This window comes from Squalius cephalus (assembly GCF_949319135.1).
Source record: "Squalius cephalus genome assembly, chromosome: 14".
Lineage (NCBI taxonomy): Eukaryota > Metazoa > Chordata > Actinopteri > Cypriniformes > Leuciscidae > Squalius > Squalius cephalus.
Window position 1 is genome coordinate 5,211,050 of NC_137135.1, and position 14,804 is coordinate 5,225,853.

At 40.1% G+C, this 14,804-nt stretch overlaps 1 protein-coding gene across 1 annotated transcript in view; it reads left to right on the forward strand.

Moving 5' to 3' along the window:
* Positions 1-14,324, forward strand: part of LOC307170695 (sialidase-3-like) — a 29,420-nt gene extending 15,096 nt beyond the window's left edge. Inside the window, exons 2-3 of the mRNA XM_079891915.1 lie at positions 12,111-12,347; positions 12,460-14,324. Of these exons, the coding sequence (XP_079748041.1) occupies positions 12,126-12,347; positions 12,460-13,383 (1,146 nt within the window). The 5' untranslated portion in view covers positions 12,111-12,125 and the 3' untranslated portion in view covers positions 13,384-14,324. The remainder of the gene's footprint in view (positions 1-12,110; positions 12,348-12,459) is intronic.
* The last annotated feature ends 480 nt before the right edge of the window (positions 14,325-14,804 follow it).

Sequence of the window (14,804 nt, forward strand, 5' to 3'; positions counted from 1 at the left end):
ACTGTGCTTAGCACCCGTTCTGATGCGCCTGGAATAGCTTCCTACGCTTTTGCGTGTGCAGCCAGGGGCAGAATGGCCTCCGGGCTCCGATCGCCACGCATCGCGGGCTCGAGAGCTCGAAACGGAGGGGCGGGCGCGGCGCGCGCGCTCTTGGTGCTTAGATACGGCGGATCACACGCAGCGATAGCTGGCCGTTTTACACACAGTGTCCCGGTGGCTTTAGACGGGGAACATAAAGTGTGAGGCACGACGCGCAATGGCGGCGTCGGGGGCGAAAATGTTCGTTAGTATGTGTGAGCGCTCGAGGGCGGGCACAGGACTTACATTCAGGGGCGGGCGCGGCGCGCGCGCTCTTGGTGGTTAGATACGGCGGATCGCACGTAGCGATAGCTGGCCGTTTTACACACAGTGTCCCGGTGGCTTTGGACGGGGAACATATAGTGTGAGGCGCGACGCGCGATGTCGGCGTCGGGTCGAAAATGTTAGTTAGTATGTGTGAGTGCTCGAGGGCGGGCACACACAGGACTTACATTTAAAACATGACCGGTCGTGCGAGGCCGTGTGACAGAGCGGGCAGTGAGTAGGTGTGGGCACGGAGAAGTGGACACGTGACCTACTTTTAACACTAAAGCGGCTTTTGCCTGCTTCATGAGAGTGGGCTCTGTGAGAGACACGGGATGTATAGTGCTTGTGTACAGGAGTGAGCACAGAACGTGGGCACATTCACTGTACTAGAAACACATACGGCGTCAGCCGTGCAACCAGACATTATGCTCTTTTGAATTTTTTCTGGGTTGCCGTGAGAACGGCGGATGCGCGCAGGCGAGCGGGTAGATATACCGGCTCGTTGACTGCGAGGTAAACAGCTGCAGTAGCCGTGGCAACGGGGACTGACAGAGCGTTAAGCTTCGACGGTGGTCCAGCCGCAGGGCTGCGGGATTTAACCGTCTTTTCTTCTCTCGTGTTTAGACGCTCAAAAATACTCGATAACCCTGAAGGTGTGGTGCGAGAGGCGGGTTCGCTTTCTGTAAGTAAGAAAGACTGGCCGCGAGCTCGGAGAAGCAAGCAGCATCCATTTTTTATCTTCCCCGAGAGCTGGGATCGAACGCGGATCTCCCGCATGAAAGCGTATGATTCTGCCACTGAGCCACAGGGGAAAACACATTAGCTTTCAGTTTGTTTGCAGGCGTGCGTGTGTTTAAAACAGGCTCGTTTACTGCAATAGTAATATTTCCAGTCGCCTGAACTTAAGAGGGGACTGAGAAATGTGTGAGGATTGGCGGTTGTCCAGCCGTAGCGAGACTAACACACTCTCTTCTCTTTTCGCCGGTGAGTGAGGCGCGCACGCTGAACGCTGCTCGTGACCGTCCGCTTTGTCATCCCTTGAACGGCGCAATCTGCGCGGCCCAACGAGGGAGAGAGCGGGCTTGTTTTCTGTATGTAAGAAAAACTGGCCGCGAGCTCGGAGAAGCGAACAGCATAAACTTTATCTGCCGCGAGAGCGGGGACCGAACCCCGGTCTCTAGCTTGACAGTCTAGGATTCCGCCACTGAGCCACAGGGGAGAATACATTAGAACTCGGTTAGCGTCATCATGTCTTGTGACGGCGTTTGCTTGCAGGCGAGCGTGTATTTATAACAGGCTCGTATACTGCAATAGTAACAATTCCAGTCGCCTGAACTTAAGAGGGGACTGAGAAATGTGTGAGAAATGGAGGTTATAGTCCAGGCCACGGCGGGTGTGGTGCGAGGACGGAGTAGCTTTCTTGTAACGTAAAGAGAGCTCCAAGACCGTCCGCTCCTGCCATCCCTCGTGAGCGGCTCAGTTTGCGCGGCTCGAACAGAGGGAGAGGAAACTCGCTCCGAGACCGTCCGCTTCTGCCATCCCTTGTGAGCGGCGTAGTTGCACGGCTCGAACAGAGGGAGAGTACGGGTATCTATCACATTCGCTTCATCTCCTGACGCGGCGGCGGCGCGGGCGAGAGCCGGCGGTTGAGCGGCCGGGAGGGAGAGGGCGAGAGAGAGCTCGAGGGAGAGGTTCCGGCGAGCTCCTCAGTCACAACAGTCTCCGGTGGTCGCTGCGAGCGGCGCTTCTTATTGCGCGGCCCGGCAGGGACAGGCGGAGCAACAGCTTGGTCGAAAGCTTCAAGTCGAGCCCGCAGGGTCGACATTGAAAGCTCTTCGCACTCGGAGAGTGCGGTGGCGGCGTGCCCGCGGCCCAGGCGGAGAGCGCAGAGAGGTGGCGGTCTCCGTTGCTGAGCGGGGTGCGGCACGAGCCGCAAAAACGAGGCGTTTTTACAAAAACGCCTCGTGCTCTTTTAGAATACACACAGAAACAGTAATAATGTAAAGGATATGTCGCCGGATAGCGTAGCAGGCACGGATGGCTGAAGGCGGCGAAGACGGCCGGCTTCCTCAGGCGCTGTCCTAAGCTTGCTAGTCGCTGGTTTCAACGGCGGCGGCTCTCAAGATCCAGCGATGCGAAGAGCGTCGCTGAAGACAAGAAAATCAGAATTTTAGCCTATGAGCGCTGAATATATACACGCTGGCCACACCCATTCTGACGGTTAGAAGGGTGTGAAGGTCTGAGCCGTATGGAAGCCCGTTTCCGCCACGTTGAGTAAAAAAAAAAAAGATTCTTTAAGTCATAATAATGAGAAACTTTCTCATAATAATGACTTAACATCTCATAATAATGAGAAACTTTCTCGTAATAATGACTTAACATCTCAAAATAATGTGAAACTTTCTCATAATAATGAGAAACTTTCTCATAATTATGACTTAAACATCTCGTAATAATGAGAAACTTTCTTGAAATAATGACTTAACATCTCGTAAAAATGAGAAACTTTCTCATAATTATGACTTCACATCTCATAATAATGAGAAACTTTCTTGAAATAATGAGAAACTTTCTCGTAATAATGACAACATCTCGTAATAATGAGAAACTTTCTCTTAATTATGACTTAACATCTCATAATAATGAGAAACTTTCTCGAAATAATGAGAAACTTTCTCGTAATAATGACTTAAATCTCGTAATAATGAGAAACTTTCTCAAAATAATGAGAAACTTTCTCAAAATAATGAGAAACTTTCTCGTAATAATGACTTAACATCTCGTAATAATGAGAAACTTTCTCGAAATAATGAAACTTTCTCGTAATAATGAGAAACTTTCTCATAATTATGACTTAACATCTCACAATAATGAGAAACTTTCTCGAAATAATGAAACTTTCTCGTAATAATGACTTAACATCTTGTAATAATGAGAAACTTTCTCATAATTATGACTTAACATCTCATAATAATGAGAAACTTTCTCGTAATAATGACTTAACATCTCATAATAATGAGAAACTTTCTCGTAATAATTATTTTCTCGCACTTCTACGCATGCGCAAAGCAGCGGAGCAGAAGGGCGTGCCACACTAGCGACATCCGCTGGTCAAAGCCGTGTAAATACATCCCAGCAAACATGGCACGCTCAGCAAAACAGTTGTTTTCATTAAAGTCAGTGTGATCTGCGAAGCGCAATCTGTAGTATCATTAAATAACATCAATTAAAAATCATCAGTAGGCCTATATCTTCCATACTTTTCCATGCGCACGAAAAGGTGTGAAATTGGAATGCAGAAGAAGCACGGTTACCATGGTAACAAAGGACGCCTGCTTGTGCACACCGATGGAAATTGTGTTATATGAATTTACAAAACTCTCAGATTAAAGTTGGAATATTACATTTATTCGTCAAGTTTAAGTGTAACATCTTCATAAAATATGTGGGTATGTGTGTTAATATAACACGTATTGCAGATGCTTCAGGATATTTGATGTGCAGGTTCATCTGGAAGATATACAGAAATCACCTTTAAGATGTTTATGACTTTGGGGACATTTACACATAAGTGGGCAGTGGAATGGGGGAAAACGCAAGGTCGAGACGTGCTTTTAAAAGCTGAACTTCTTTTCAATTGAGCGCCGCGTTTTTAGAACGCCGTGTCATGCGCGAGACGCTGCAAAAGAGTGAGCGCAACGTCCGTCTAGTGCGTCGTTAAGTCATTATTACGAGAAAGTTTCTCATTATTACGAGATGTTAAGTCATAATTATGAGAAAGTTTCTCATTATTACGAGATGTTAAGTCATTATTACGAGAAAGTTTCTCATTATTACGAGATGTTAAGTCATTATTACGAGAAAGTTTCTCATTATTATGACTTAAAGAATCTTTATTTTTTTACTCAATGTGGCGGAAACGGGCTTCCATAGAGCCGAGTTTGGTGGTTGTGGAGTAATAGTTCTAAAATAGAGATGCAGTCTAAATTTTGTCCCAGAAGAAGAAGAAAAAAAAAACAAGGGGTGTTTCTCAATATGCGTTCTTCAGCGATCTTGCGTCCTTGTGTTCTCGTTTTACGTCATCATTAACCGTCGAAGTTCAGACCCAATTCTCAAGAACGCAAGTACAGTGGTGTCCCAGAAGTCATTGCGTCCTTCCGAGTTCGTTCTTCCAAGGAAGCTTGGCAAGACCGGTCTCCACGAGAACACAAGTCCGTTCTCTGCGTTCTTGGAATTGAGAAACAGCTAAGTTTGAAGACAAACTTTAATTTGGCTTTTTTTTTTTTTTTTTAGCACATTGTTTTTTGTTGCTAGCTTTGATTAGCATTTTACTAGCATGTTTAACACATTGCTAACATGAAATAGCATGTCACTTGCATTTTTAACACATTGCTAGCATGATTTAGCATGTTGCTGACATGTTTTAACATGTTTCTAACTCTTAATAGATTGCCAGCATGAATTAGCATGTTGTTAGCATAAATTTGCATGTTGTTAGCATGAAATAACATGTTGCTAACGTGAATTAGCATGTTTTTAGCATACATTATAATGTCTTATCACATTGATAACATGTTGCTAACATGTAAAACATGCTATGTGATACTGAAAATAATGATGGTAACAATAATTTCACATGATATTTTTGATAAAATAGAATGTTGTTAGCATGAATTAGCATGTTGCTAACATGAATTAGCATGTTGCTAGCATAAATTAGCATGCTCACATTGATAACATGAATTAGCATAATGTTAGCATGTTTTGGCATGTAAAAAATTGTATGTGCTACTTAAAATAATTATGGTAACAATATTACACATGGTATTTTTGAGTAGTTAAGGCTTGATTTCTTTCATGGAATCTACCTGAATAAATCATGTAAAATCCCCTAAATTATTTAGTCTATGATTACATTTTTTTTATATTTTTAGTGAAATATGCTTTTTTATTTTAAGTTGACTCTCACAATTGTGTGAATTCAAGTGAATGGAAATGATCTGTTTATATTTGATTTTGAGTTATATTGTATAATTAAAAGACTGTATGCTGCTAGCACAGCACATAAACAAACTTGTTACTGCACTACTAGGGTTGTAACGGTATGAGATTTTCACGGTATGATAATCGTCTCAGAAAATATCACGGTTTAATGATATACGGTATTAAACAATCATTATTATTATTTGAATCATCTGCTACAATGGCTCTTAAATGAATGAAAACAGATAGGGTTTTTTTGGTTGAACATATGGTTTATTAAAACAAACTTTTTTAATGAAAAGAAAAAAACTTTTTTGTATGAGTCTACCTTTTGAAAAAATAAGAAAGAAAGAAAAAATAAATTCCCATTTGAACAAACATGTCTAAACAATTGAATTCATAAAACCTTAACTTATTTTTATTCTTAATTTATTAATTATTATTTAAGATAATTATAAGATAGTAGAGTCTTATGAAATGTATTTTATTTCCTCAGAAATTCTGGGTAACTTGTCTGATATAATTTGTCTGGATTCTATGATTTAATACAAATATATTATTGAAAATGCAATCAGATGAAATGTAACAACTTTTATTTGTGTGCATACTCTGCACAACACTGTTTACTAAATTAAAACAGATAAAACACTATATTTCTTAATGTTTAAATAAACTTTATTATTATTTTTTGTTGTTATAACTTTAAGTTAGTTATAGCTATTATATTGTACAATAGTAACATATTTCTTTAAGCTAAATCAAACTTTTATTTTGACAGGTTGTACTAAACACCTATGGGTTTTAGTCAGAGTGTATTTGATGATGATTCTTTTAAATAAAAGCAGAGCAGCTCTGGATATGTTCATGTGTTCACGTCCTCATATAGTGAGTGAGACGGCAGACGCTTTAAACACCATGAGCGTCACCCATACTTGAGTACTAGGCGAAATGGCACTGCTCATTCACACAGACACGCAGAACAAGCAGAATATAGTTTTACAGTATAGCAGTTTTTTCCGCTGTATATTAATAGACACACTCACTCGATTTGATTAATTGCGCAGCTATATTTTAGATTTATTCATCTATCTATAAAATCGAGCATTTTACGTGACATCTGTTATATTGTAAATTTCCTCAGCAACACGGAAATAATATGGCCTTAAGTTATAAATGGTAAATTTACCATTTATAAATTTATCTGCAGGGAGGGATGGTGTTCGCGAATATGGGAGAACATGTTCGACATATTTCCTCCTTTTGCAGCCACTCTTGGTCCATATTTCTGGACACAACTGGATATCCATCTTCAAGGAAAATCCCGCGTTCGTTTTTCAGATAACCAAAGTATTCCCACACTGCAGATTTTAACTTTGTTTTCGGCGGGGGATAGAGATTAGTATTCGCAGCCTCTGTCTCAGACATTTTCTCTGCTGCACATGTATGGGTGGAGTCTAAGCAGTCAAGTGAAAAGAAGTTGCATATGCGCAGGTGAGATCTGGTTTAATTTTTTTTCCAAAACCGTGGATTAGCAAATGTTTACGATATAATAATCGTACATGCCAATATCGTGATAAATCGCCATACCGGTATACCGTTACAACCCTATGCACTACCATTATAGCAAAGTTATTGCTCAATGAACAAAACAACATGTTTAAGAGCTTTAATATATGCAGTTATTCACAACCTAACCATAATCCCTACTCTTCTGCACAATAGTAACGATCAAAACTTGAACATAATACAAACTCTTTCAAATGTCAAACATAACTGAACATTAAACATTAACAGATGTTTCCCTTTACTCAAAAACACAAAATAACAATAATTTCAATATTTACTCTCCATTTCCAGCCATGTGCAAAGCATGGGAACTAACAATGGTGTCTATAAATAAAACTGCATAATTTAACTAATTCTCCTAAAATAAATATGTAGCCTTTTTTCCTTAATTTTATCAGCTTAATTGGTTCCTCAATTCAAGCCTCAAAACTGTATGTTTCCTTAAAAAAATAAGAAAATTTATCTCTTGGTTTTATTAGTGAAATGTTTTCAATATTTTCTATACAACACTAAACCACAATTTTCTTATCAAAATATACACAATATTTTAATGAAAAGGACAAGACCCATGATTATTTTTTTTACAGTGTAAGTCAGGTGTAGACTTTGCTAGTGAGAGATATTTGAGGAATAAAGCTACTAATTTTCCCAGTTCAACAGGCTTAAGTTTAAGGCTTAAGCTAGTCCCAGACTAAAATGCATGTTTGAGCTGTTTAAACTGAAAGCAACTTGCACTGACATATCTTTATGTTTATAAAATGTCTACTTAATGTCATAAATGTCACATTGTCCCAAGATGTGTTTGATCAATTTTGACAAATTCACATGTTTCTCTATGGCGCTGAAAATCTAAAGATGTCCGAGTTCTGGTCCATGTACAACTGATACTCAACTGCCATTGGCTCATCTGCGTTCGAGAGGAGGGGCTTACCAATAGGTCAATTGAACCAGAGAATGTCTAATAGGAAGAGAATTGGCACTCTCTGCTTACTTCCGGTTTCTGGACTGGCTGCAGTAACACGTCTCTGTCCATGCGGGGGCGCTCGCAGGCGAGTGCAGAATGAATGGAGGTCTATGGCGAAAAACCACCAGATCCACTTTTCTCAGGATATAATTTTTTGTCTAGTAATTTGAATGTTGTATTCGAAAGGAGATGCAAAGAAATTACACATTGCTGGGTGTTATATTTTTTAGAGTCACTTATTTGGTTTAAAAAGTCTTTTAAAATGTCAATGACGTCAGAATGCTGACGTCATTAGCAGAATGCTAGCGTGTTATGGGCAACAACAACTCAACCTGTAAGAAACCGAAAAGAAATAAGTACTCGTTCATTCAACTTTCGACCTATAACCCATGTTGAACTTGCAAAACCTACAATAAAATCTGAGATTTCTCAACGGCAATCGGGTGAAAGAGACACATTTAGCCGTCTAGCCCCATAGACTCCCATTCAGTCTGCACTCGCCCGCGATCACCTCCAGTGGAATTCTAATGGAACTGCAACCAAGATCGATACAATGGGGCTAATAGGAAGTGCCAAGGCTCTCCGTAGACGGGCTCTGATTGAACTAAGGCCTAATACTGACTTAATCTAAGCCCTGTCTTACCGTATTTTCCAGACTATAAGTCGCCCCGGAGTATAAGTCGCATCAGTCAAAAAATGTGTCATGAAGAGGAAAAAAACATATATAAGTCGCACTGGACTTTAAGCCGCATGTATTTAGAAATTTATTTCACAAAATCCAAGACCAAGAACAGACATTTACTCTGGAAAGGCACGTTATTCAACTACACAATAGCACACAGAACAACAGGCTGAATGTCAAACGTGAGGGGGACCTCGTCGTCCATGTTGATAATATGATCCGGTGACACGTTGTGTTCAGTTACCTGCTTTTCAACAAACTCACGGAAACTGTCGACCTTGGCTTAGAAGTCTGCTGGCAGTTTCTGACATAGCGTTGTCCGTGCTCAGATAGAGAGGCGGTTGAAGGCCAAGAAGGCCCGTCTGCAAAGTCATTTATATTCATCTCCTTGGCACATACCACAGGGGCCGGTTTCACAAAGATAGACTTTGACTATGGCTTAGATATAGTAGATAGTCAGACTTCAGATAGACAAATCAGACCGTTGCACAAAGCACTTAAGACTCTGACTATCTTAAGTAGGACTACACTGCAATGCATTCTGGGTAAAATAAGACACTTTTCAAAACAAAAAACATGGCGGATCGAGTAAGTGCATTCAACCACTCAGTGCAGTTTACCCCAGTGGGAAATATGTTTGTTGGAGGAGTATAAATGACGCAGTATGTTTTTATGTTTCCACTGTTCGATCGCGCCCATGCCTCTCTCTCTCTGATACACACACACACACACACACACACACACATTCAAGCATTACAATCTTGACATCGCAGACTGTTATTATGCAGCATTCACACCAAACGCGAATAGAGCGTCAAATTCTTGCCTATCGCGTCTAGCTCGACGCTTGAACATTTTGAATCCATTCGCGCGTCCAAGGCGAATAGGACGCGCGTATAAAGCGAGCGTTTGAAGCGAAATAGACGGCCGTTCGGAGCTATGACTCCACTATGACTCTACTACCCCCTGTTGCGTCCACTGTTTAGACTATGAAAGGGAGCGCGTCGATCGTTGCTCGCGTTGACTATGTAACGGCCCTAACAGTTACAAGGACATTTTACTTGGGAATGTAGAGGTAGAAACAAGAAGAAATGTTTAAATTATGAGCCATTTTCCCTTTTCTTTTGGCAGTTTGTAATGTAACTGATTGTTACTGCTGCATGGTTGCCAAGGTAACAGAGTCTTAGACCTAAGTTAGCCTGGGGGTAAGGTGTCTAATTTTTTTGGTCTAAATTAAGTTAGTCTTTATTTTTGTGAAACAGTCTAACTTGCAATAGACTAGTCTATGAGCTAATTTTAGACTTGTCTAACACTATAGACCGGTCTAAAATAGCTTTGTGAAACCGGCCCCAGGGCGTGGAGACGTAACTGCACCGTTGACAAGCCTCTCCCGGCAGGCGTTGTTCAAGCACCCATCTGTGGACTCATTCCTCCAGCTCTGGCCATCTTGCTTTCAGCCGTGATTAGCTTTCTTTGTTTTCTTCATTACAGTTAGAGAAACCTCTGCTTTTCGCCAGTCCCTCACAAGTTTCTCACTCACTGCAAACTTTCTTTCTGCTGCTCGATTATCGTTTTCGGCTGCATATTTTACTACCTGCAGTTTGTAATCTGCAGAATAGGATTTTCTTTTGGGGGGCATTTTGTTTGTGTTCAGTCTTTCTCAGTTGTCTTTAAGTTTTGACCCCCTCAATGAAAGTCTTTTTTATCAAGCCAACATAATTCTGAGAAAAGGTCTAAAATCATTTTGATTTGATTTGAGTTGGCATCTCAAGCAATGTAATTCATACATTCATACCAGGGCTCGCAAAATTTCAAAATCGCTGGTAGCCCTTCGGGCAGGCACTCTTCAGATTTTGGTAGCCCGAAATGAATTTTACTAGCCCATATAAAAAGACTACAATTTTTAATGTAGAATATTTATGAGTCAAAACAATGAATCAAAAACTTTTTCAAAACACAAATATCAACAAATATGCATCTGGTAATAACTGAACTGAAATTTGTGTGACCAGTATGGAACATGAATCAGTCTGTGTCTGTGGCTCAGCCCCCAATGAGGGTATGATAAAATAAAATAAAAGTAACTCTTTAGTTTAGGGTCTAATACTCACTATTAACTAGTTTCATTAACATGGAGATGGCAGGGCTTTTTCATCACTGAGGTCCTGAATGTGAGATATGCTAGTTAGGGGGGTTCGGGGGCTCCCCCGAGAAAATTTTGATTCCTCTGATCTACATATGTGCATTTTAAGATGTTTTGAAGGGCAAAAAAAATTGGATAACAATAGCTTTAAAACCATGTAAGTGGGCAGCTGATTATTTTTCTCTCCTTATTTTTCGCATCACACTCCTATTCTCTTTGTTTTTCTCTTGCTCTGTCTCTTCCCCTCCTAAAGCTGAGCTTTGACTGATATAGGCTTTTCATTTTTGTCTGTCAGTGAAGAAAGTTAACAAAGGGTCAACTGACAGGTTGATTTATGAATCATTTTCTCAGACACGTTAATTTACTGAAAGCTACTAGGAAAGCTAGGTAGCCTAACTAAGTTTATTAAATTCATTCACAATATGTACACATTCATTATTGATCTTATTCTTAATACAGGGCCGTAGACAGGGCTTTATAATCAAAGAGGTCCTACATTTAAAGTTATTAGGGGGTTCAAATTTTTTATTTCTCTGATATGTCCATTTCAAGATGTTTGAAGGCCCAAAAAGGATAAGAAATAGCTTTAAAACCATGTCAGCGGGCAGTAGATGATACCTGCTCTCACTTCTTATCCATCACTCTTTCTTTTTCTCTCAGTCTCCTCATCTTGCCCTGGTTCTTCCCCACCTAAAGCTGAACTTTTTTAATTTACTGAAGGCTACAAATTGTATATTAATTCTCAACATGTACACATTCATTATTATTCTTGTGCCTATGATGAAAATGGCTTTGTTAATGCTAATGTCCCCTCACAATGACAGTAAACTAATTATTAGTCACATTACAGGCCTATTTTCAGTTCAAAATGGCGAAATTAGACAAAAGTATATTCATTTGCCTGATTATTTTTGTCATTTGTTTCACATTTATGACCTAAAAAAGCTGTTAAATATGAAATGTTTAGTTTAGCTACTTACATCTTATCTCGCACTTGACCGTAAACTGAAGCGAGTCGCTCTGCTCAAATTCGCGCTCAGCAGCTTCTTGTGAACATAAAGCCCGCCTACTTTGATTTGATTGGTCATCTCAAATATTCTGACATTGACGAGCACCACCGACCAATGAGTGACAGACCAATGAGACTCAGATGAACACACGCACACCCTGTTCTCTCTCTTTCTGACGTGCGCGCCGCTGCGGATTGAAGATAAATAACGCGCTGAATCTGATTATAACAAGACTGAAGCGAACACTATTTCAGATAGCCCGTCGGGCAGGCCGGTTATGCATTTTGGTAGCCCGACTGGAAAACACAACGCCCCGGGACGTCGGGCAGGCGATTTTGCGAGCGCTGCATACACGTGGCTGAAGTGCACGGTGATACTGTTACTGATACTTCTACTATTTATTCTTTCTGTTTATAGGGCTAGAATTTTACAATGGGTAACAATACATCTTCAAACAGCAATTCAGTTCCTCTCGACGACACACCACCAGAAACATTATTCAAACAGGTGGCGTACAGAATTCCAGCTCTCATCTATATCAGTGCCGAACAAACCTACCTTGCCTTCGCTGAAAAGCGGAAAACTCCTGACGACACTGATGCAGAAGTGCTTGTGATGAAAAGAGGATTGTGGAAGAATGGCGAGGAAGTTGAGGTACTAGACACGTTTAACCAAAATCGTAAAAAAAAATTCATAACAGACAATTTTCTTCACAACTGAACTATTTCATAGATTGTTTTCACATGATGTCATGTTTTTATTTCAGTGGGAAAGTGAATGTGTGCTCGGTTCAGCTCGTCTAGATAAAATCCACCGCAGCATGAATCCATGTCCGGTCTATGAGAAAGTTTCTAAAACGCTCTTCCTGTTTTTTATTTGTATTCCCATTGGTGTCTCTGAAGAGTATCAAATAAAAACAAAAAAGAACCAGGCAAAACTTTGTTACATAACCAGTAAGGACACTGGCAGAAGCTGGAGTGATGTTACGAATTTGAAAGATGTGATCAGTGAAAAGGAGAAAAACTGGGCCACTTTTGCTGTTGGACCAGGACATGGTGTTCAAATGGAGAACGGGAGACTGATTATCCCAGCATATGCGTATTATTTTGATTCCTTATGTTTATTCTGTTGTTCATCATGTTGTTCATCATGTTGTTGCCTCGTATCACGTGCATTTGCATTCTACAGTAAAGATGAAGGAAGCACTTGGCATGTAGGAGAACAAATGAAATGTGAGTCTGGTGAGTGTCAGATGGCTGAGATCAAAGACGACACCCTGTACTGCAATGCTCGAAGTACATCCGGCTACAGAGTCGAGGCTCTAAGCGAAAAAGGTGGAAAATGTTTTAACAAGCTTACATCTGCACAGCTGATAGAGACTGGTGATAAGGGTTGCCAAGGCAGTGTGCTGAAAATTCGTCCCTCTGATCAGAGTACATGGCTGCTCTATTCTCATCCATCTGATAAAACCACGAGAAAGGATCTCACAATCTATGTGAATAAATCATCACCGTTGGATCCCACACAATGGGAAACCATAAAGTGCATCAACAAAGGTCCAAGTGGATACTCAGATCTGGCAGAGTGTGGGGATCAGAAGTACTTTGCCTGTCTCTTTGAATGTGGACAGAATAGAGAAATTGAAAAGATAGCCTTCAAGATTTTCAATATCAACAACACTACGGATTAACCAAGTTCAATTTGCAAAAATGAAAAAAGTTCATGTCTATTAATATGATTTTCTTTTTTTCGGGTAGAGTTAATTTGTTTATTAATGAAAATGTCTGAATGTTAAAAAATCAAGTTGGAAATTCTTAATTCAAATAGCAAATTATCATAACCAACCTAATATGCTTTTGTTATTTTAAGTGTATGCCGATAATTCTGAAATATTCCATTCTAAACCCTATATATTCCATTCACCTGAATTATTCAATATGTAAACAGTAAACATATTTTCAGTAGTTTAGTTATATTCTTTGGTAATTTCATAACATTACATAAACATAAAATAATTACATTCTCTGAATGATGTTGAAAACTGTCTTTGTAAAATACTTATATGGAAAATGGAATCTAATTAAACAGATTAGACTCTTTCACTGCGTCAAAATCCATTAGGGCCGGTTCACACAGAACATGTTTTTGCATTTAAAGACATGGGCCCTATTTTAACGATCTAAGCACATGTTCTAAAGCACAGGGCACAAGTGCACTTAAGGTCCAAAAGGGTTGTCCCTGTTCTCCTAATGAGTAATGGGTGTGTTTTGAGTGTAAAATGCAATAAACCAATCAGAGTCTCATCTCCCATTCCCTTTAAAAGCCAGTTGCCCTCGCGCCATGGCGGATTCGCTATTTACATGACAGAATTTGCAAGTGGAAAGACTGAACGCTTCTCCAGAGAGGAAACGGATCTGCTCGTGTGTGAGGTTATAAACCCGCAGAACATCTACAGCACAAGCCGGATTCCACCATATTTTTATGTACACAATATTAATCTTTTACATTGCAATCCTTTTTATTTTTAATATTTGGCATGTTTGTGTGCTGCTGCTGTGTGTCTAATAAGCAGAGTCTATATAGGGGCACATTATTAACACGCTCTGTAAATAAAATTGACTTTAGACCAGGTTTCAGTTGGTCAATGGCTCAGTCTATTTTTAGTTTCCTCAAAATAGCAACGGTCCAACAATGCGCCAGAACACACCTCGTTTTCAGACCAGCCCATGGCGCACAAATGGATGCAAATGCATTTGCTATTTATACAGTGTGGCGCAGGACATGAAAATGATAACTGCATTGGGCTGAAACTAGCATAACACAGTTGCGTCGTGCTTGGTGCTGCATTGCGCCGGGTGTATGATAGGGCCCATGGTGTACAGAAAAAGGAAAAAAAATATATTCCTCTTGTTTTATTTTATCATAAAATCAACCATATTTTATCATATAATCAGACATATTTGTATTAATGTTTCATTTGATGATTTTGCTTCTCAAATACATACATATCAATGATGTATCTATATTTTTGACTTATGTTAACCTTTTGTTCTGAATATGTTCTGCAGACGTGGGCAAGTTTCCACTGATTCATGGAACAAGTTGTTTTTC